The 23,228-nt window shown below is 43.1% G+C and overlaps 2 protein-coding genes across 11 annotated transcripts in view; both read left to right on the forward strand.

Annotated features, from left to right (window-relative positions):
- The first annotated feature begins 4,243 nt into the window (after positions 1–4,243).
- Positions 4,244–14,548, forward strand: eif5 (eukaryotic translation initiation factor 5). 2 transcript variants are annotated; one of them, XM_084309411.1, is made up of 12 exons: positions 4,244–4,309; positions 4,766–4,999; positions 6,091–6,373; positions 6,739–6,820; positions 7,405–7,577; positions 9,077–9,188; positions 9,452–9,573; positions 10,972–11,133; positions 11,508–11,669; positions 11,958–12,122; positions 13,347–13,481; positions 14,124–14,548. In XM_084309411.1, exons 3-12 carry the CDS (start codon positions 6,302–6,304, stop codon positions 14,226–14,228), a joined length of 1,290 nt encoding a protein of 429 aa, XP_084165537.1. In that variant the 5' UTR covers positions 4,244–4,309; positions 4,766–4,999; positions 6,091–6,301; the 3' UTR covers positions 14,229–14,548. The 2 variants fall into 2 exon arrangements, with proteins under 2 accessions (XP_084165537.1, XP_084165538.1); XM_084309412.1 differs by having other exon boundaries at positions 4,245–4,304.
- Positions 14,549–15,325: 777 nt separating this feature from the next.
- Positions 15,326–23,228, forward strand: part of LOC311226210 (MAP/microtubule affinity-regulating kinase 3-like) — an 84,723-nt gene continuing 76,820 nt past the window's right edge. For 8 of the 9 annotated variants that reach the window (XM_084311588.1, XM_084311592.1, XM_084311591.1 and 5 more), the window contains exons 1-2: positions 15,326–15,942; positions 19,346–19,540. In XM_084311588.1, the coding sequence (XP_084167714.1) occupies positions 15,892–15,942; positions 19,346–19,540 (246 nt within the window). In that variant the 5' untranslated portion in view covers positions 15,326–15,891. Of the gene's footprint in view, positions 15,943–16,525; positions 16,641–19,345; positions 19,541–23,228 lie in introns of those variants that run through there. The other variant, XM_084311589.1, reaches the window with a different exon arrangement.

Genomic DNA, 23,228 nt, shown 5'->3' on the forward strand with positions numbered 1-23,228 from the left:
ATAGATAGATAGATAGATAGATAGATAGATAGATAGATAGATAGATAGATAGATAGATAGATAGATAGATATGAAAGGGTAACCTTTACAAAAAGACATTAAGATATTTCCAAAAAGGTATCATGGAAATACCATGATATTACCATAATTATCATGGTTTACATCGGATTTTACCAAGTACAAGTGTTGTCCCATGGTGATACTCAGGGGTGTAGCTCCAGATTCTGGGCCCCATGAAAGAATGTATTTGTAGGCCCCCAGTGAATGCGAGCGCCCGTAAGCGGACATTTTTTTGGCCATTTTTTTATTGATGAAAAACGCATAATATGGTTTTTACCTATACATTCGGATCAGCAGTTCAGCACCTGCACTGTTGGTGGGTGAGCCTAGTAAAGGATGTCGCATTGCGTTCATCTTCAATGAATGGACCAATGCAATAGTCTACCAAAGCCCCCCCTCTCTCTCTATATATCTCTTTTTTTTTTATCCACTTTTTCTCCCATTTTCTTTTAGTGGAATATTCCACAACGTTGATATTCGTCGGCCTTTTTATGAATCGTTTTCAAATAAACGCTAGATGATCAATATTATACGTGCACGCAAGCACATTACGGCCGCGCACTGATAATCGCTCCGTTGATTACCTCACGGAGTTTTACAGTGAAACCGAAAGACATTTCACAAAACAGCTTATAACTTCATCAAACTTACTCCGATTATCCTACCACTGATAACATAGAGTCCTTACCTGACATCAGATGGTATCCAACTGGTATATTCCAATTCCTGATCACCATTCGAAAAAATCGATACGTGTATGGATCCAACGCGACACAGTAGATCTCTATGATCCGCGGGGATCTGAGGCTCCAGAATGAACTCTGGTAACCCCGGCTGGATCAGTGAACTGGAAAATGTGGAGTACCGGATTTTTTTCCCCACATTCCAAAATCACTTATGTCATCTGGGAGACGACAGGGGGCGCTTTTTTCCAGTGATCGTCGGCGCCCCTCGGCTATACTCGGGTAGGCTCGGGTGATGCAATAATTGTTCAGATCACAAAAAAAATAAAATAAAAAATAATCAGAGAAATCTCGTGAGTGGCTAGCAACCACCTAAAAAAAAACACGAGAAATCTCGTGAGTGGCACTGAAAGAGTTAACCACCCAAGCGCGGATGTAGTGGGGGAGTAAACTAATTTAAGCCCACTTTACACACCTGTTTATTTGGAGGAAATGGTTTGCACACCTTTTTTAGAAGCAAACCTAAATCTCATGATTGAGATTCATAGTATAGTTCATATTGAGTGTCGGGTTGATGCAACATACATGAAAATAGCATGGTTTGTGGAACACAAAGTATTTCTTTATAGAAATAAAGAAAATGTTAATCTGAAATTTTGTACGATGGCGCTTATCTGCTTTCTCGTCTTTATTTTATTGCTGCACCCACGTCACTCAAAAGGCGAGATAAACCGTTGTGTAACTTGGAACGTCAAACTACTGTTGTCAGAATTTGTATTAATTTGGTTTCGCCTCCCCCACAGCATGTCAATCCCAAGAAACAAACCATCGGCAACTCCTGTAAGGCCTGTGGATTCCGCGGCATGCTAGACATGAGACACAAACTCTGCACCTTCATCCTCAAAAACCCACCAGGTGAGATCATCGGATTACCTAGTAATGTCAGTGAAACGGGACGAGTGACCCATTGGTACTGGTGGTCGCCAGTGTGAAACTTTCATGTTCAATCAGCTGTAGTGTCTGGTGGACTACAAATTGTATTTCTTAGCTGCCACCAGACTGAACACCAGATATTGGAATATGAATACACTGTGCGCACGTCTGTCTTGAGACCAGATTTATCCCATCTAGACAAATGTCAAACATACCCCACGTGAAGGTAAATAAACCTATTCCATAAGTAAATCAAAGTACATTTCAGCATTGTTTTCAGGGGCTTGTATGGACAGAAGAGTGACCCCACTGACTTTGGTGGATAGCTAGCTGCAGTGCTTGAGCCGCGGTGGGTATCCAGTATGAAGAACAGAATGGACTGTGCTGCGAAAGTACTCTACCGACTGGCAACTTCAGAAATAGGGCTATATATGGTTAAAAAATTGTGAACTAACCCTGTAATGTGGCAAATGGAGCCTTGACACTGCTTGAGTAGGTAATGTGTTGTTTTACGTAAGGAGACATCTAAAGACATGCCCCAAGGGGCATACAGATAGGGAGATCTGTGGGGACTGAGAGCCCCAAAGAAAGGCCCCATACTGAGAATGATAGATAGATAGATAGATAGATAGATAGATAGATAGATAGATAGATAGATAGATAGATAGATAGATAGATAGATAGATAGATAGATAGATAGATAGATAGATAGATAGATAGATAGATATGAAAGGGTAACCTTTACAAAAAGACATTAAGATATTTCCAAAAAGGTATCATGGAAATACCATGATATTACCATAATTATCATGGTTTACATCGGATTTTACCAAGTACAAGTGTTGTCCCATGGTGATACTCAGGGGTGTAGCTCCAGATTCTGGGCCCCATGAAAGAATGTATTTGTAGGCCCCCAGTGAATGCGAGCGCCCGTAAGCGGACATTTTTTTGGCCATTTTTTTATTGATGAAAAACGCATAATATGGTTTTTACCTATACATTCGGATCAGCAGTTCAGCACCTGCACTGTTGGTGGGTGAGCCTAGTAAAGGATGTCGCATTGCGTTCATCTTCAATGAATGGACCAATGCAATAGTCTACCAAAGCCCCCCCTCTCTCTCTATATATCTCTTTTTTTTTATCCACTTTTTCTCCCATTTTCTATATTTTCTCCCATCCCAATTTCGTATCATCCAATTCAACCCTCCCCTGTCACGGACGCTGTTTCTTGCCTCCCACAAGCCGGCTGCAATGTGGACTAAGTCATACATAGCACAAGTCCCCTCCGGTACTTGAGGTAACAGCAGTCGCATCTTTTCACCTGCGCAGCTCGATCTCTCAGTGGCGAGGAGTAGCGCGTGGGAGGCTCATGCTGCCCCCGACACTTCCTGATTCTACTGCGCAGGCGCACCAACCGACCTGTAGGAGTCGCTGTCCACAACGCCCGATCCCCACCCATCAGTTTCCCACCCCCTAATACGGCCAATGTGTATTAGTACGGACGACCAGCTAAACTGAAAGCAAATGTGGAGCGCTGGGCTCGAACTGACGAGCCCAGCGTTTCCAGCATTTCGTGGCGAGCGCCTTGCCCACTACGCCACGTAGCCGCCCTGACTCTCTCTATATATCTCACACACACACACACACACACACACACACACACACACACACACACACACACACACACACACACACACACACACACACACACACACACACACACACACACACACACACACACACACACATAGTATCAATGAGAGCATCAATAATACACCTGAGTGATGTCTGAGTGCTGGGCCCTTGGAATCATCCTAAGCTACCCCCCCCCCAGCTACGCCCCGATACTACATAACATTTATCATGGCAGGGTCATGGTAAATTATTTATACAGTGGCTGCACCATTGTAAAACTGAAATTACCATCAAACTACCATGATACTTGTCTTGTGAGGGGTGGAGGAGGGTATAGAAATACTTGCGCCCAGGCTCCTAGTAAGTCAGTGGTATGGCCCTCAATCGTGCATTTTGTCTGTGGAGCCAAGCAGAGGCAAGGTTAAAAGATGAGTGATGTGTTATTGATTTAGCTCTACTTCAAATGAAATCATCATTCGACACCGCCCATTTTGTTATAGTCGTGAAGGTTTGATTGATTGATTGATTGATTGATTGAAAACGTTATTGTTCAGACAGATTGTAGAATGGGTACAATACAGTACACACAATTGTTAAGGGGATGCAGACCAGAGAAAGACTTTCGTCTTGTTTACATCAGGGTCCCCCATTTTCAATTCATAATGATAACTGAGATTTACTTGTCTTCTTCTTCTTCTTCTTCTTCTTCTTCTTCTTCTTCTTCTTCTTCTTCTTCTTCTTCTTCTTCTTCTTCTTCTTCTTCTTCTTCTTCTTATTATTATTATTCACTCTTTCAACATGAAAAAAAAATTTAATAACCAATTTCCAACTTATTATGTTATATATTATCTTCATGGTTTACCAATCAAAGTCCACTCTGAAGGCGCCAGTCAGTCACGCAGAGCGGAAGTGACGTGTTATGTGGAAGCTGACGCAAACGCTAAAAGCTAACGAGCAGTATTTCGGTTTCGGAGAACATTCGAGGTGGTAGTGGTAAGGTGCGGACTTTCTATTCACTATTCTTCACACGATTACGAAGTCGACGACGAACATAATTTGTGGTTGTATTTCAAGACGTAACATCACATGTTAGTTAGGTCGTTAGTTTGACGAATTTCGACCAATGTCTTGACTAACAGCGTCGACAATACTCGACACTATGCTCTGAGCTAATGTTAGCACGTAGGCTAACGCTACGTATGTTGGTTTTCAATTGTGGTCACGTGTAACCAGTTTCGCTTGCGTTAGCGAGATCGATCTCTAGCTTGTTACGTACAGAGTTGATGAATCGCTGCTTCTTTGGGCGATTGATTCGTACCGTTTTACAACACGAGATACGCTCAAACTCTGGCGTCGTCGGCCTTTTTTAGAGACACGTTACGCTAACGTTGCCTATTTAACGTGTTCCGAACCTAAACCCCCCTCTAACGTTGGCGTCCTCTTCTTCCAACAAGGTCCCCAGATCCCCGAGGACGCTCTCCATAGAACTCCTCCTGTTCGACAGAAGACCAGTTCGACCTGTCGCCATCCAGCCTTTCGGGACTTAATCTTGGGATAACGAGGAAAAGAAAAGGCAATCTTGCTAAAAAAAAAAAAATCTACATCAAAAACAACCCAGTCATCCAAAACCCTTCACTGCGCCTCTTGGACGATCAGCGTTGTGTTTATGTCTTTGTTTTGCGAAAACGGTAAGAAAAATTGACTGTCCCCCCGTGTATTATTACCTGTGTATTTTTTAGAGTTGACGGGGCGGGAGAGGTATTTAATAATGATGATAAAAAAAACTATTAGTTCTGTCGCACAATATGCTACGTTTCCGAGGCAGTGTATGATCAAAATGGCGTCTCCCAGCTCCATCACTCGTGTGATCACTGCCTGCACGGTGTAACACCCTCCTCATGACGCACTCTGCACCAAAACAGCCAGCATGCTAGCAGCCTACTCTGCAAATAGGCTTGTGACCTCTGCCCTTCTGAAGCAGCACCTCTTCACTGTGGAGATAAATGAGTCATTGAGAGGAGCCGTGTGAGTCACTTTGCCCGTGTATTTAATTATTACCGTGACTATCTCCCAGTCGGAGTCTCTCAACATTGTGCAATGTGGGCTAACAGTGGAGAGGGAGAGAGAATGCTTGGTCAACAACTAGGCCCCGTGTGTGTGACCTAGTAACAGTAGCAGCAGGCCTGAGCTAAAGCTGTGGCTTTTATTTTAGATAAAAGAACTCTTAACACAAGGCCAATTTTAGTACATGGTTGTTGCCAGATGGTCTTTGTAACTTAATCCACTATTGCAAGATCACAGCTCGGGAGTAGAGGTGTAATATTATAAACTTCTGTCTAAATGGTGGTGTTGGCCTCGGGAACTAAAAAAAAATTCACATTTTCCATCCCCTCTGAGTTAAGTAAATAAAAATCAATAGCTGTAACGTTTCTTGGCTTCCGCTTAACCCTTTCACTACCACACACACTACAGAACCTTCTGTAGTGTGGTAGTGAAAGGGTTAACCTTCTGTATTGTCGCAGTTAAAGGGTTAACCCTTTGGTAGTGAAGGGGTTAACCTTCTGTATTGTCCGCAGTGAAAGGCGTTCACCTTCTGTATTGTCGTGGTGAAAGGGTTAACGCTTTGGTAGCGTGGCAGTGAAGGGGTTAACCCTTCTGTATTGTCACAGTGAAAGGGTTAACCCTTTGGTAGTGTGTGGCGGTGAAAGGGTTTAAATGTGACTGGTCCTCGTGGAGACCCGGCGTGCCGCTAACCAGGTTGTCCCTCTTCCCTTTTCAGAGCTGTTGCGCAGCTGTCGGAACCTGTGTGGTGGAACTCTAGCCTTCAAGCAAGGATCTCGCGGCCACAGCGGCACAAAGTTTTTCATGTCAGAGACCGAGCACGCCTGCACTTGTTTATGTCATCCCCTCTTTTCCAGGCAGAAGATCCCCAAAAATCCCCATTCAAGATTTTTTTATTTTACTGATAATACTGCTAATATCCAGCCAAGATGTCTGTCAACGTCAACCGCAGCGTGTCAGACCAGTTCTATCGCTACAAAATGCCCCGTGTGATTGCCAAGGTACTGCTCTTGGTCACACATTGGCACATTGTTTTTCATAAAAATGTTTAGCTAATTTGTGTGTGCTCATGCTATGAATAGACTCAATAAATTAATAGATTCATGCTGCCTTTTTAAAAGGGAGCACATTTGTTATTTTGAGATTCAGAGTAGGGATGTGTGTTCAATTTCACAGATTATGTTAAGCTACAAATCATGCTTGCATCATGTGATCCATTTAGGAATGCATGTTGTGTGCTATGGAAAATGTCACTGCTGCAGACCCCTGACTGTATAAAATGTGCTTGAGTTATATTTGGTTTTGTCGATCCATTGGTCCACGTGGTAGTTACATTCTGTATGTGGTTTATCTGTCGTCCTCTCAGGTTGAAGGCAAAGGGAATGGAATCAAGACGGTCATTGTCAACATGGGTGATGTTGCGAAGTCATTGAACAGGCCTCCAACATGTAAGAACCTAAGATTTCCCCCCTGTTGAGCATTGTGTTTTTACAGCAATATCATTCAAATACTCTTAATTTGCTTGACAAAAAAATCCTTTACTGTTACAGAGTGGGGAATATGGTATATTTATAAATGCACCAGTAGCCGTTTTGTACTTGGGTGGTGTAAATGTTTGTTTTGGTTTAGTTTTTTATAAAAAATAATTGTTTCCTTGTCTATTCAGCAGCACTGGGGAAAATATTGCCTTGTATATGGTAAAGACCATATTTAAATCCATGGGCATGTAAAACGCATTTTGCGTGGGGTGGTCGGATCAAACTGACTTGACATCCTAAAGTACCTGTGCAGTACAATCGTTTTGTTTTTTATTAAGATTGGGGAAGGATGCGTTACTCAATCTAATTGTATTGGTCACTCTTTTGGGTGTTTGTCCTGAAATCCACTCACAAATTGGGTACTTTTGACCAGGAACAGAAAATAATGGATTTCTTGATGAAAATGATTAATGAATTATTTTGCACATATCATGATGGATGATATGGGGGAAATGCAACATTTAATTTCATGGGATCTTTTAATCTCCCCGCAGACCCAACCAAGTTTTTTGGGTGTGAACTTGGTGCCCAGACCCAGTTTGATGTCAAGAATGACCGCTACATCGTCAATGGATCCCACGAGGCCAACAAGTTGCAAGACATGCTTGATGGGTTCATCAAAAAATTTGTGCTGTGTCCCGAGTGTGACAACCCTGAAACTGATTTGGTGAATATTTCTTCTAAACTCTGGAATAGCCCTACTAAGTAAAGCACTTCTAGTTCTTTTACATAATCTTGTTTTAATTACATTATACATTTCTTTGCCTTGGGCATTCTGAATGGGTTCCAGTAGCGACTATTGGAAGCTTCTTCTTGGAAGCTTGCATCCATCTCTCAGCACAACCCACCAAACTTGTTATGTTAACTCTTTCAGTGCCACGCCTGGTTTTCCGTTTTACCGCTTGAATGCCACCATCGGCGCCAATGTTAACGTTAATATCGCCTAATCTATGTTTTAAATTATGGCTATGTGTCTAATCTGCCCATCGCATTATCAAAGACTATTTTCCAGTCAGTGCTGTGAAGACAGATTGTTTTTTTATCGCGTCGTTTCCATTTCAGAGCAGTTAGAAAAGCCCCCGTTTTGATATAAAAAACAGCTCATTCTGGAGCATTCTATGAAAATCGTCTTTTAGTGGAATATTCCACAACGTTGATATTCGTCGGCCTTTTTATGAATCGTTTTCAAATAAACGCTAGATGATCAATATTATACGTGCACGCAAGCACATTACGGCCGCGCACTGATAATCGCTCCGTTGATTACCTCACGGAGTTTTACAGTGAAACCGAAAGACATTTCACAAAACAGCTTATAACTTCATCAAACTTACTCCGATTATCCTACCACTGATAACATAGAGTCCTTACCTGACATCAGATGGTATCCAACTGGTATATTCCAATTCCTGATCACCATTCGAAAAAATCGATACGTGTATGGATCCAACGCGACACAGTAGATCTCTATGATCCGCGGGGATCTGAGGCTCCAGAATGAACTCTGGTAACCCCGGCTGGATCAGTGAACTGGAAAATGTGAGTACCGGATTTTTTTCCCCACATTCCAAAATCACTTATGTCATCTGGGAGACGACAGGGGGCGCTTTTTTCCAGTGATCGTCGGCGCCCCTCGGCTATACTCGGGTAGGCTCGGGTGATGCAATAATTTTTCAGATCACAAAAAAAATAAAATAAAAAATAATCAGAAATCTCGTGAGTGGCTAGCAACCACCTAAAAAAAAACACGAGAAATCTCGTGAGTGGCACTGAAAGAGTTAACCACCCAAGCGCGGATGTAGTGGGGGAGTAAACTAATTTAAGCCCACTTTACACACCTGTTTATTTGGAGGAAATGGTTTGCACACCTTTTTTAGAAGCAAACCTAAATCTCATGATTGAGATTCATAGTATAGTTCATATTGAGTGTCGGGTTGATGCAACATACATGAAAATAGCATGGTTTGTGGAACACAAAGTATTTCTTTATAGAAATAAAGAAAATGTTAATCTGAAATTTTGTACGATGGCGCTTATCTGCTTTCTCGTCTTTATTTTATTGCTGCACCCACGTCACTCAAAAGGCGAGATAAACCGTTGTGTAACTTGGAACGTCAAACTACTGTTGTCAGAATTTGTATTAATTTGGTTTCGCCTCCCCCACAGCATGTCAATCCCAAGAAACAAACCATCGGCAACTCCTGTAAGGCCTGTGGATTCCGCGGCATGCTAGACATGAGACACAAACTCTGCACCTTCATCCTCAAAAACCCACCAGGTGAGATCATCGGATTACCTAGTAATGTCAGTGAAACGGGACGAGTGACCCATTGGTACTGGTGGTCGCCAGTGTGAAACTTTCATGTTCAATCAGCTGTAGTGTCTGGTGGACTACAAATTGTATTTCTTAGCTGCCACCAGACTGAACACCAGATATTGGAATATGAATACACTGTGCGCACGTCTGTCTTGAGACCAGATTTATCCCATCTAGACAAATGAGATGTTGACAACAGCGCTTGCCTTGTCTCCTAATGACAGAGGCCACTGATAGTGGAGCCGTGACCGTCAAGAAGGAGAAGAAGAATCGCAAGAAGGACAAAGACGGCTCTGGCAGCGGAGAACAAGAAAATGATAACGACATAGACGCCCCAGATGCTGTGGTGGGTATCCTCATTCAGGGAACCATAATGATATGGACGCCCCTGTGTTATCAAAACAACAAACTCATGATCCATGTGCTGAAAAATGGATGCAACTCGTATTGGTATCGTGAGCATGAAGGGATGGAATGTCTACATTGTAATGGTTGCTGTATGGGCTTAACAAATTAGTAATAATGACAGATGTGAATGAATGAAGTTTGTAATTCTCCATTTCCTCCCAACAAATCACGGTATCTTGTTCCGTCGGACCAAACAATCGGAACAACAAATTAAAAAAACGTTAAAAAAAAGGAATTATAAACGAGAGCAATGTGTTTGGTTAGCAGACATGTCCAAAAAAGGAGTAGAGGGAAGCTAAGCTTATTGATCCCTACCCCCTTACATTTATATTTGTTCTTCCATTAATTTTACTAGATATAACATAATTTAGTATATTACAATATAGAATATACTTTTACTTATATAAAAAAAATGTGCTTCACTCGAGCCCAGAAACTGAAGCTCTACATCTCAACTTTATTTATTTAAGGTTCATGGAGGTTGCCCTCATTTAGAGTCACGGGACAAGTCAAAATGGTTAACGTGTCATTAAAAATACAGTGGTTTGAGATCATGGTTTTTAACGGTCCATAGGACAGACTGGTACTCCTGTTCTAAGACGGGGACACTGTTCAGTACAGTTTCTTGCTGTTGTAAGTTTTTGGTTTCAAATGGTCTAAAACTCTAAAACCATCATGGCCTGTTGAGTCATCTTTTGATTACATTTTCTTTTGACAACTTGCCATTTGATTGGCCCCAACTGTTGTGTAACTAGAGGACTGTTGACTGAAATTTAAAGTAGAATCGTTGTAGCTTCTAGTCCAAAAATCTTCCATGCATGTATGTCTCTTAATTTATCTGAAATTCCTGCCATTTGGATACAATACATTCACTCCCACACATTTTCAGATTTCCCCATTAAAACTTCATGTTGTCCTGAATATCCCATCTCGTTATTAATTTGTAGTTCATATATGTCCCTGCTCTCTGTCTAACCTTAGTGAATACTTGCAGGCCGGTTTGCCATTGGATCAGAGTATTCACAAAATAAATCTCAGTAAATTAAACAAAATGGTTGCAACAAATGTTATAATGATTAAAGTACTTTTGGGACACTGAAAGGACTGAGCTTTGGCGGTTCTTTACCATTGACTGTAGAATGGAATATTTCACTATCCTTGATTTTTGAGGAGTCGTAGGAGTTGGTAGTCTCTTTACCATTTTCAAATGTGCCATTTCTGTGGCAGCCAGCAAAGCATCACAACGATGATGGCAGGCGGTGGAATACAAAGTCTTCAGAGATGTTCCGTGTCTGACCTCTGCTGGTTTTATTCGACTGACCCGATTGTCCAACAGGATAGAGATGATGACGACGAGGACTGGGCTGAGGAGACCACGGAGGAGGCGCAGAGACGACGAATGGAGGAGATCAGTGACCACGCCAAGAACCTCACCCTCACTGAGGAGCTGGAGAAACCGCTGGAGGAGAGGGTTAACTTGTTCTACAACTTTGTGAAGGTAAGGAATACTTGACGACATACACAATTCTAAATGGGCCCCCTTTTGTATTTTGTGTTGCATTGTTTGTCAATGCAGCTGCTGACGGGAAATAAACGGGGGCCAAAGCTGTTCCCCTAGCGACGGAAATGGCAACAATACGTCTGAAAAGGTCTATAGACCTTTTAATTGTAGTTGCGTTGCTAGGGAATAGTTTGGACCCAAGTTTATTTCCTGTCAACTGTTTGCAAAAGCTGCCACTCTCTTAGCGGTTCAGCGCCAGAACCCGAGAAACCTCGGGTTTATCTGGGTAACGCAAATGCTCACTACACTTACAAGGAATCTTTCTTCAGTGCGTTGACCCTTGAACTGTTTATCTCCGCTCGCGTCTTTAGCAAAAGAAGGAGAGCAAATCCATTGATGCGGCCGATAAGGACATCTTGGCGGAGGCGGAGCGTCTAGACGTGATGGCCATGGGACCCCTCATCCTCAGCGAGCTGCTGTTCGACGAGAACATCCGCGACCAGATTAAGAAATACAAACGCCACTTCCTGAGGGTAAGAACCTCTCACAGATACGCCAGGGTTCTTCTGCAATGCTACATGTGCCGGTTGAGATTTTCAACGGTCATACTGCTTCAGGAAAAAGTGTGCTCCTTGGAAAGAAAATCATATATAATTTTAAAAGTTTATTGCAGTTTTATAAAATCTCAAATGTGTTTTGACTAACATGTACTTTTGATTTCACATAACTTTTGCACCCGACTTTCAAGTATTGTTAAACGTGCTTTTTTACCAAGCCGGTCACAAACACTTGGAACATCGTTTCTCGTCTCTTCCCTACAGTTCTGTCACAACAACAAGAAGGCCCAGAAGTATCTGTTGGGTGGCATTGAGTGTCTGGTGAAGCTCTACCAGACGCAGCTGCTGCCCCGAGTGCCCATCATACTCAAAGACCTGTACGACGCAGACTTGCTGGAGGAGGATGTCATATTCGCTTGGGCAGAGAAGGTGTGTTTGTGTGTGACTGACATAACATTCTATACTTGTAAGCGGGGTGGGAAATGGAACACCAGACCAATGCTGATCGGGCTGGTTTTAAGTTTGGCGCTTTTGGCATGTAAACCAATCCTATTTTCGGTCTTATATTAGTCTTAAGATTTTTTTTATAAAGTACATTTTATAAATGGATGCTGTAGTCGGTGGATGCAAATTTCATTAAGTTCCCTGCTCCGCTTATAAACACAAAAATGAAAGTCCACCCTTTAAATGATTTACTTTATTCCTGTGATATTTGACTTTGTCTAGAATAGTGTCTGTGAACCAAGTCCCTTCCGCTGCTAGAAACGAGTGTGGCGAGATCATAGAAACCAAACTCCTTCTAAAGGCCCAATGCCATATTGTATGGACAGACCTAGGAAAGAAAAAAATATATATATGCATGTTGACATGTGAATGGGCTCGAGGCAAGTGCAATACTGTACAGTGCCTGTCTTGGTTTGCTTTCCTTTTTGCTTTTTCTTTTTACTTGCTTATGTTTTGTGGATGATGGCATGGATGAACTGGAGGACCCCCCCCCCCCCCCCGTCCCAATGTGTTTTTGTAATGCAAGTAACTGTACGTGAAAAATCTTTAAAAAGAAACTATACAAAAAAAAAGAAACCAAACTGATAGAATAGCTCTGCCGACGCAACTGCACATGGCTGATGGTTGTTTCATCATGCTGTAATGGAAGTCGGTGTTTGTTTGGTGCCCTTAACCCAGCAAAGGCATCATTTGGATGAACATTCCAGTGGCTGTTGTATTGTGAACATTCCATTATAGGTCACATCTGTAAGATATTTAGATTGGTATGAGAATCGTATAGACTTCAAACAAAGTTACATTTTGTGGAATAAGTTTGTAATTTAATGGTAGAGTGAAGGCAATCCTCACTATTATGGACCGTAATGTTGACAACCTTTTTAGACTGACCATTAACTGATGTGCTTATTCCATAAAACTTGACTTAGTTTGAACTTTACATTCCAAACAAATCTTTCTGATGTATGACCGTAACACATGAAACAATGCTCATTTCCATCATGACGACAATATACCAAAATTATGTTAGCAAATTCTGTAATGTGAATTATGTTGGCATCGTTGTTCACTTTTCGGGGCTGCTGTGTCCCTAGAATCTTATTATGCCTTTGTGTGTCGGCGTCTGTTAACCTTTGTTTTCTCAACTCCCAGGTTTCTAAGAAGTACGTCTCCAAGGAGCTCGCCAAAGAGATCCATGCCAAGGCTGCCCCATTCGTCAAGTGGCTAAAAGAAGCGGAGGAAGAGAGTGAGGGCAGTGAAGAGGAGGAGGAAGATGAGAGTGTGGAGGTATAAACGCCCTTGACCCCGATAACTGATGTTGCTCGATATTCCCAGAATGCCATGTGTTCATAGTATTCCATCGCAGACGTCTCGGTCGGCGCACACTGGTGATTTGTAATAGAATACCGGTTATTATGGTTAAATGATAGCCGTGGCCATTGAGTTGTGCCATTGCGGCGTATTGTTTTGGCATGACGCGTCATGAGAATACTGTGAATAAGTATAAATCCAGATTCCATCTAATATAAAAAATATCAACAAAAATTATTTTATTTTTATTTATAAAGTCTTGGGATATAGTTTAGACTTTTTCCACAATGGTAGTACTATAGATCATTAGCTTTCAAAATCCTACATATTGCCAAGATTAGCCATGCAGGAAGACTCTCTCAAGCTTTGTAACCAAGAAGGTTAAATGCATTCTAGTGACTGATCTGATCATATTGCCTAGAAAATTGTGATTAATCATTCATCAATTGATTTTTAAAGAATCGAAACATTTTATCTTGAGCTTCCAGATTCCCACCCCTACCCAAAGACAGCCGTCTGAAGTGGATAAGACTAAAGTTCTTTGTTCCAATCACTATCTGTGGTATAAATAAAAGACATGGGTAGGTATTAACCTTGGTGTGTCTCCTCTCCCCCCAGGTCGTCTACTCTTCCTCTGCCCGCGAGCTCAAAGTGGAGACTGTGAAGCCGGAGAAACCTGGGAAAGAGGAGGAACTAGATGAACTTGATATTGATGCAATTTAATGAAATAAAAAAAAGAATGACTTTGAGATGCTTCCTTGTGTTGTGGCTTTCACTCAACTCACACAGTGGCCCATCCTGTGGCTGGCCTTTGCTCCCCCTTCATTCCCCCCTTGCCCCCCCCACACCCCTCCCTGCTTTGTGGCATGATTTAACATAGCGCTTTACTTGCTGCTGTAATTATAAAATTATGTATTCAACCGATGAAACAAAAGTTGCTTAGGGGGTTTTAATCATGGGCTTTTGGGGATCATTTTGAGTGCACATTTCTTGTTTCTGTTTTTGTCTATTTTTCCAGTCAATAAAGAATGTTTTGCTATCCACCACGCTCAACTGTTTTATTGATCCAACAGTATTATGCATTATATATTATGCAGTGGTTCTCATCCTTTTTTCCATGTCAATGACTCTTACATTGGACCCTCGACCCCCATTTGATAAGGTCTTGTCTGACTCCGACCTGACGAGATGTTTGTTACATATGGTTTAGTCCAGAATTCCATAGATATAAGATGACAATTGAAACCCAAGATTGAGTAGTCACTAATTGATTCCTTAATTGGGTTCATTTGTAGTGAATGGAACAAACTGTTCTCAATTTCCCTGGGGACCCTCTGGATCCTTGAGAACCACTGGTTTGATCAGTTTGCTATACGTTATGAGGGGCCGGTTGTACCTCGGAAGTCGGTGATGCATAATGGAGAGAAAAAACTATGATAGAAATACCAGCTATTGATACAATTATCTGACCCAATTTGGAATGTGGTCCAATTTTCAACCATGTTTTATTTGTGTGCTATTTAACTTGAGTATCGATGAAGTGTCCAGAAATGAAGACGCCGGCCCTGATCACTGAAAATGTATTTCCCTGTTTTTTTTTTTTTTTCACTTTTGACTAAACTTTATATACTCGTCTAAATGGTCGACTTTAATCTTTTATAATGGAGCCATTCATTGACGTGTTTCCCCAACCCCACGAAAAGGTGACAGCAGTCCTGTGTGCCGTGGTTCGCATTGTGCTCCAATGAGTGTTGAGCAGCCCTGTTGGCTCACTTCCTCCGCCGCCCGCTCACTAATCCAACCCGAGCTGAGTAGCCATTTTGGTCCCACCTAAAAAACACCAGCTTCACTTTGGGCCGGAGATGGTGGGGAAACGGAGCCGACGACAGCGAGTCTTTCTGGGTCCCAAAAAGCTTTTGAAATGATGTCAAAAAGAAATCGACGGATGACACCGAACACCATGGAAGGTCACTAGAGAGTTTTTGAAGCTAGTAGGGGGACCGTTGGAAAAGGCGGCGACAGACAGCGCCGTGTTCCTCATTGACCGGAGAACCACACGGACACGGTCTGCTCTGCCCGGTTGGAGCTCAGACAGCGGGCCATGTATGGTATGTCTCTGCGCGATGTAAATATTGAGCATATGATTTTGATGCTCTTTAGTGGGGGATTCCCTGTAACAATAAGTGCAGGCGCTCGGGGGCCTGTACACGTCGTCTGCCTTGTTTGAAATTTGGTCACGATAAGTGTTAAGAGTGTTTCCCCGACAAGAGGCTACATGATCCGGAGCCACAAGCAGCGAGTACACGGTTGTATCCTGGCTGTCGAACTGAAGGCGGTGCTGCGGAATTATTTGGAAATAAGGCAACAACTCGTCTAAGGACTGAAAATGTCAACAAAAACTCCCCTGCCGACAGTCAACGAGAAGGCGACGGAAAGCGTAAGTATGAAGGTTATTGATTATTTGGGTTGATGCAGCAACTTGCTAGATAGTTGCTAAACAACAGGCGCTGCCCAAATATCCACCGATACGTTGTGTATTTTCTGTATCGTTATGGTTCTGGTTTCAGACGGGTCCGGGGGTGAAACATTGTGGCCAACTCGTAAACAATCATATCCTCTCTCTCTCTCTACGTCAACACGCCCTGTAATCTTCTGTGTTGAATGCATGGCGAAGAAGTCGATGTGGCCTTTATTATTAACTTTCTGAGTCCAAATGTTGGACGTTGTTGCCAGGCAGTAGTAAAGTAAAACCATTATCACGTAACGTTACGATACTGCGGGGTTACAGTAATAATACAGTGCAAAGGCAACGGTACTTGTTCTATTCAACCTCGCTACTGGTTTTTCCAAAGTGTCAGTCGAGAGTTTCAATCGCTCGCCTTCCTCCAAATAAGGGCCTGGGCTTGTCCCCCTCTCCCCCCTCCTCCCCCGGGGCCCCGGCCATAAGAACCCCCTGACAGACACTTCACTTCTCGCTCGCAGTATCAGGCGAGACACCCATGGGAATCATCATATCGACGAGTCGTTTACACAAAAGGGACATAATTCGCTTGGTTTCAATCTGGAGTTGTCAACGATAATAATAACATGACGGGCTCCCAGTCAACGAGGAAACGTCGCAGCTTTGTGCAGTTTGTGAGTAAAAAAAAACGAGACAGGGAGTTTTCGGAGGAAGTGGTCCGGTGGACGGAAGCCGGGCTCGGGGGACAATGTGGATGTGATTTATGGAGCTCCAGAAGTGGCTCCTCGACTAGAGATGTTTTTTTTGTGTAGTACTAGTAGTAGTAGTAGAGGACTCTGCTGGTTTATACAGAAAATCGTTGAGAACACGTTTGAAGTGGACGAAGTCGTGGCATAAAAGTACTAATTCGGAGTCACATAAATCGCAGTTGAAAAACAATTCACTATGAATTGAAAATGGGGGACCCTGATGTAAACAAGACAAACGTCTTTCTCTGGTCTGCATCCCCTTAACAATTGTATGTATTGAGCCGTACTGTATTGTACCCATTCTGCAATCTGTTAAGTTTTCATTAATTCACAGGATATCCAAAGTCTAGTTAGTTTTAACATTCTATCAATATTCCATACCCTTACCTTCACAGTTATGAAACTGTGCCCAGTGCCTGGGCTCTATAGGTGGCAGTAGGTAAGGAATAAGAGGAGGGTGTGTCGTGTAACAGGGTGTAACAGAGAATCCCCCCTAATGAGGGTGGGTACAGGCGAGTCAATACACAGCCAATACACACATCTATCTGATTTAATGGTGGGGGTACTCAAGCTTTCTAACAGTGCAAAGAGAATCAATCCCCCTGCCAGTGATGTATACACAGATTATATAGCCACGTCCCTTTCTTGGTATTCAAGTCTACTCTCCTATCAGGCTAATTACCTTTTGAAATATACAATATAGGAAGGTGGGACCACAATATAACCACAATGTTACACACAGACTAGCCACCTTTTCTTTCTGGGTATTTTAAAGTATACTACTACTCTCCTATCGGGATATATAGTTACCCTTTGAAATAAATGGGAATTGTTGGACCATAATATATACCCACCACCTCAACTGGTGTTCGCCTACATCACTACCACTCTGTACAGTGGCCAGGCACCTCTCCACTGCAGATTAACCTTGAGGAAGAGCCTTTCTCTCTTCTCTCTTCGAGGAAGAGCCTTTCTCTCTCCCTCTGTTTGCAGAACTATATCTGTGCTACTGCTAGTTGCAGAACTGAATTGCTAGGGGGGGTTATTTGAAACGGGTAATTAGGTAGTTTCTCTGTAATTGAATGTGGAGTGGACGTGCGGGAGCTGGTGGTAAAACCCAAGGGAACACAGTATAAAAGTGAGGGTGTAATACCTCTAATTGAACTAAGCAAGCGTACTGTGTGGGTTTTGTATCCTTCCAGACATGTCTGAATTGAGGTGTTTTTTTTGTGCGTTTTTTTTGTACAATATAATGTAAATACCATCTTTATTTTAACTGAATGGATTTGTATAATGATTCAACAAAGGATGTTACGATATACAATACATTTCAATATATAATATAGATGTTTATATTTATATATACAATGCATAAGTTTGTTTGTATTGTGTATATACAATCCAAATGATGATGTAATACCATACCAAACAGTACAATTGCACTATGCACTCGTGTCTCGATATGAGTCATCTTTTTGACGTATGTAAATGTTTCACACCAGTCTGATCAGCTGCCAACTGCCAAGTCAGTAACTTTTAATTAGTTGACTGAAATACAAAGGAGTGTAGCGGTGCATCACCACGCGCCATCATCACCACTAATGTGTGTAAATGTTTTTCATTTATGATATCAAAGCCTGGCTTGAGTATCGGCCGATACCGATCCTACATCCCCCCCCCTAAAAACAAAAACCTGTGTTTAACGGTTCCTAGCCATCTATAAAACATGCTAAAATTGTGAAACAAATCCTACTCTCCTAAAAGAATAAATACACTCATACATTACTCAATTATGCAATAGTGCGGCTGCCTTTTATTTTGTTCAAATCTTTTAGTTGATGACTACAGCGATGTCATGACTGCTTCCTGTCCTCGCCCCCGTTTCCGGTGCAATGTGCGGAGATTTTAAAATCATTGGTAAACAAACATGGTGCTGAAAATATACACTTTTGACTGTTGTTTTGATAGGGTTAATGTCTCTACATTTGAAAAAGAAACGCAACATTGTACTTATTTGGGATAGCCGTGTCGGAGATAAAATGCCGGTTTGGCAACATGAATCGAGGGTAAGTGTCGGAAACCTACATTTTCAACAACAGAAAGGGGCTGGTCGTCCTGCACAATAATTTCGGTTATTTTCTGTTACAGTTATCAGCTTTGCTTTGTTACCGTCTGCAGAGAGTTTCTCGCACTTCTGAATGTTTTCCAGCGACATTAGTTGTGGCAAAACCTGTCCTCTTGGCATTCTTTGCACGTATATACTCTGCATACTCCGTTCCAAGTGTTTAATTTAAGTATACACGTGAGTCCTCTGTATTTGTGAGTGTCTTTATTGTTAGCTGTTAGCTCCGTAGCTCCACCATTATCCGCTCCTAGAATACTCTTCTGCCCTGCATACCTGTCCGTGAAAAATGTTAATCACATCTCTGTTAGGCATTACATGTAAAGAGGTCCTTCTACATGATTGCATGTGGGGAAATACAATTTTAAATTAAATCAACTAAACAACATGGTCAAAATCTATTAATCAACTAAGAATGTCTTCAGTCGCGGACAGGCCCCTGTTTATTGAAATATGAATTTATATAATATTATTGACATGTTTATTTGTAATTTGTCTGCCCGCGCAGCACACGTCCCACAGTAATGGACGTCAGGAGATCACCACGCGGTCCGTCCGCTCCGGCGTCCGCTCCCGGAGCTCGGGGGCCGACGAGCAGCAGCAGCAGCAGCCCCACGTGGGCAACTACCGGCTGCTCAAGACCATCGGAAAGGGCAACTTTGCCAAGGTCAAACTGGCCCGCCACATCCTCACCGGCAGAGAGGTGAGCAAGGAGGAGAGGTTGGCGTGTGTGCTGTGCTGTGTCGGGTGTGAGGAGGGGTCGTCTCAGTGGGTGTCGGGTGTGAGGAGGGGTCGTCTCAGTGGGCTATCTGCTCACTTCATATCTTTTTTTTTATCCACTTTTTCTCCCATCCCAATTTTTTGTATCATCCAATTCAACCCTCCCCTGTCTTTGAACGCTGTTTCATGCCTCCCACAAGCCGGCTGCAATGTGGACTAAGTCATACATAGCACGAGTCCCCTCCGATACTCGAGGTAACGGCAGTCGCAAAACTCATCTTTCCACCTGCACGGCTCGATCTTTCGGCGTCGGGGGTCTGGGCTTTGGAGGGGCCCCGCCCCCGTCTCTTCCTGATTCTACTGCGCAGGCGCACCAACCGACCTGTAGGAGTCGCTGTCCACAACGTCCGATCCCTGCCCATCAGTTTCCCTCCCCCTAATACTGCCAATGTGTATTAGTGCGGACGACCAGCTAAACTGAAAGCAATGTGGAGCGCTGGGCTCGAACAGGGAGATGATTCCTGTTCGAGCCCAGTCTCCAGTATTCGTGGTGAGCGCCTTGCCCACTGCACCACGTAGCCGCCCACTGCTCACTTCATATCTAACTAAGAGAGCGTTGTGGGGGGGGGGGCTGACTATGTGCAGGTAAATACAGACCGGTGTGGATAGATACAGTATATGCGGTGAGAATAAATATATATATATATATTAGGGGTGTAACGGTACACACAAACTACGGTTCGGTACGTACCTCGCCGGTTTTGAAGTCACAGTTCGGTACGGGTTTTCGGTACAGTGGTGGGAAAGTTTGGCTTTCCATGTTCCACTCAGGGGTGATGTAGTGCGCAGTAACTAATTGTACTTGTAGGGCTGTCAATGAATTAATAATCGACTTGTTAAAAAAAACATATATATTATATTAGATTGTGGGGGAAAAAACAGCCCCTGGTGGGCGGTCGTTAGTGGTTAACATACCGTTGTATTTGTTCGGTACACACAGCCGTACTGAACCTAAGGTCCAGTACTGAAACGGTTCGGTACGGATACCTGTACCTTTACACCCCTAATATATATATATATATATCGATGAGCAAATTTCAACAGGAGATTTTTCTTTCCCGGAGTCACATGCCGATTTGAACTCTCGTAACAGTTAGTAACTGAAGTAAATTCTGTTGACTCAGGTTTTTAACCGTGAAGTGTAACAACAATACTCCTCCCATAGTTTTCACGGTGGAAGTCGGCCGCCCTCGGTGGGTTTCCGCATGTCGAATCGGCAGTGTATTTGTTGGAAGTAGCCGGCCAGGAGAGAGTTCGGAGAGAGCGTTCTTGATCCATATATGGCCATAAACTGCGCTGTGTCGTCAAGGTATTCCCCATTTTATGCCAATTTGTGCCAGTTATTTTTGGGGGGGAATTACCTACCCGAAGTCTACGCCCATATATGGATCAAGAGCGGCTCAAAATGGCAGACTGAGCAATGTTGAATCGGACAGATAAAACCAGACACAATCCAGATTCTTTAATTCTTTCACTAGGTTTATTAATCTGATCCTTAACTCATTGACCGCCACGCTGTTTTTCCCATCTCTACTCAATGGCGCCAGCGTTATTGACCATTTTAGAGATGTTTGCGGACCCATCGTGTGTTCTGTATTATAGCTATGGAGACAATAGCAAGGCTCATTTGACAGGCATTGTTCATAGTCCAACACTGACTAACCAGTTAATCTCTACATACTTTAGTTTGTGCGCTATTCCATGCTAAACATCGCCCCTTTCCAAAATAATCCAGTCTTTTTTCATAGATCGCAAGATATGACGCGTTATATGCATTATGCCCAAATTGTTCAGGTTGCTCGCCTGAAACCCCAAATACTTCCAAATCAAAGGTATATACCATATACATATGTCTTCACAAAATCATCAAGTCCGGTAAATTACGACACTGTGATCGGTACAAAAGCATGTTTTAGGTTAAAAAAATACCAGCAGGTTACCTAAAATAGACCTTACCTCAGTCAGAATGTACTCCCAAATGAATAAATCCCAGTCCATGGTGATCGCAATTACTCGTGTATATTGGGCATGGCTATCATACAGGAAAGAATAGGTCTGAGGCACCAAATCTTCTACCGATTGCTATGTCCTGAGCCACTTTGAGGCGGAAGCAGCTGGAGGTAACTCAGTACTGGAAGACAACTGATATCCCCAGTTCAAAAGGTAGGCGATACTGCCACCTGGTGGGATTCGATCGTCATTGCAATTCCAACATAGGCAGCTGTGCCAGGGAAACGGGCAGCTCCGAGTGAGTGTTTAGAACGGGGATCAAAGGAAAAATGTCAAAGGATCAAAACCCGAGAAAAGTCCGTTTTGGTGCTCAGCGGTTTGCGACGAAACCCGAGTAAAGTCGGGTTTGGCGGCTAATGAGTTAACTGCCGGAACTGAGAAATGGCCGATAAAGAAATATAGTGAGGATGATGGTACGTACGACCGTAGAAGTAGAAGTCTTTATTTGTCATCAGATTAACACAAATAACACACACACATATGCGATGGGTGACCCACAGGAACACACACACACATGCGCTGAGTCGCTGAAGAAATGTTCTCTGCACCTCCCCTCCCGTCGTCCACCCCCCCCCAAGGGCAGCCGGGAGAAGACGAGGGCTGCAGCGTGCGCTGCCCCCGGGGACCAATCCAAGTGCTCCTGTCTGTCTTCGTCAGGGACGTGACGGCGTTAGCGATCTGTTGTGCATGTTTTTCCATTGGGTTTATCTTATCGGGAGGGGAAACCCTTGCGAGCACGGGGAGAACATGCAAACTCCACACAGAAACGCCCGGGAGATACCCCACCTGGGTACCATGGCAACACGCAACCTGGTCCCCAAGTGGGAATCGAACCAGGACCTTCTAGCTGTGAGGCGACAGTGTTAACCACTACACCACCGTGCCGCATCACTTTGAATGAAGACTCCCCCTCACAGCGGGGCATGCGTTCTTATTTCCCGCCCCAGTTCTGTCATGGCAGTAAAATAACTGCATAGACAAAGATCTTCATCAGACACAAACCCCATTTTCTCTTGCAAAACCGGTAGCTCTCCCCCTGGAGAGTTGCAGATGCAGGACTCTCACAGCGACCCTCTCCTCTAGTCCCTGTGCCTTTTTATTTTTACCAGTGATTTATTAAAAGACGATCGTGCCCTATAGTTACTTGTATGTAGTTCTTGAAAGAAGATGGGTGTGTCGGGGGGGGCTTTAGAGCAATGGTTCTCAATGTGGGGTCCGGGGACCCCCAGGGGTCCTTGAGAGGCTTCCCGGCGGCCCCCAGCTAAATTAGTTTAATTCCACTAATATCTAATATTTTCACTAGAAGTTGAGCCCAATGAGGGAATACAAGAATGACTAACCCTATCATAGGTTACACTCTCTCCACTGTTATATCTCCACCTACGTACATTATAGACTGGACTAAATCATGTCTAATCTAATCATTATTCAACTGGCGAAAGAGCGACTAAGATCACAATGTATTTAATAAAGATCTTAAAAAAAGATTCAATTCAATCTTTGACTAAACCAGATGAAGGCTTTGTGTTTTACTGTGATGAATGTCAGCAAATGGCTTCTTCGGTAGGACAACAAATCCTGATGTCTCCCAAACCACTGCC

Source organism: Notolepis coatsorum, assembly GCF_963971535.1.
Source record: "Notolepis coatsorum genome assembly, chromosome: 3".
Taxonomy (NCBI): domain Eukaryota; kingdom Metazoa; phylum Chordata; class Actinopteri; order Aulopiformes; family Paralepididae; genus Notolepis; species Notolepis coatsorum.

What these genes read in the sequence shown, in the direction of transcription:
- eif5 (XM_084309411.1), top strand. Translation starts at nt 6,302, where the DNA reads ATGTCTGTCAACGTCAACCGCAGCGTGTCAGACCAGTTCTATCGCTAC. An exon ending in TGCCCCGTGTGATTGCCAAG is followed by an intron (nt 6,374 to 6,738) that starts GTACTGCTCTTG and finishes TCGTCCTCTCAG; the next exon opens with GTTGAAGGCAAAGGGAATGG. An exon ending in ACAACCCTGAAACTGATTTG is followed by an intron (nt 7,578 to 9,076) that starts GTGAATATTTCT and finishes CCTCCCCCACAG; the next exon opens with CATGTCAATCCCAAGAAACA.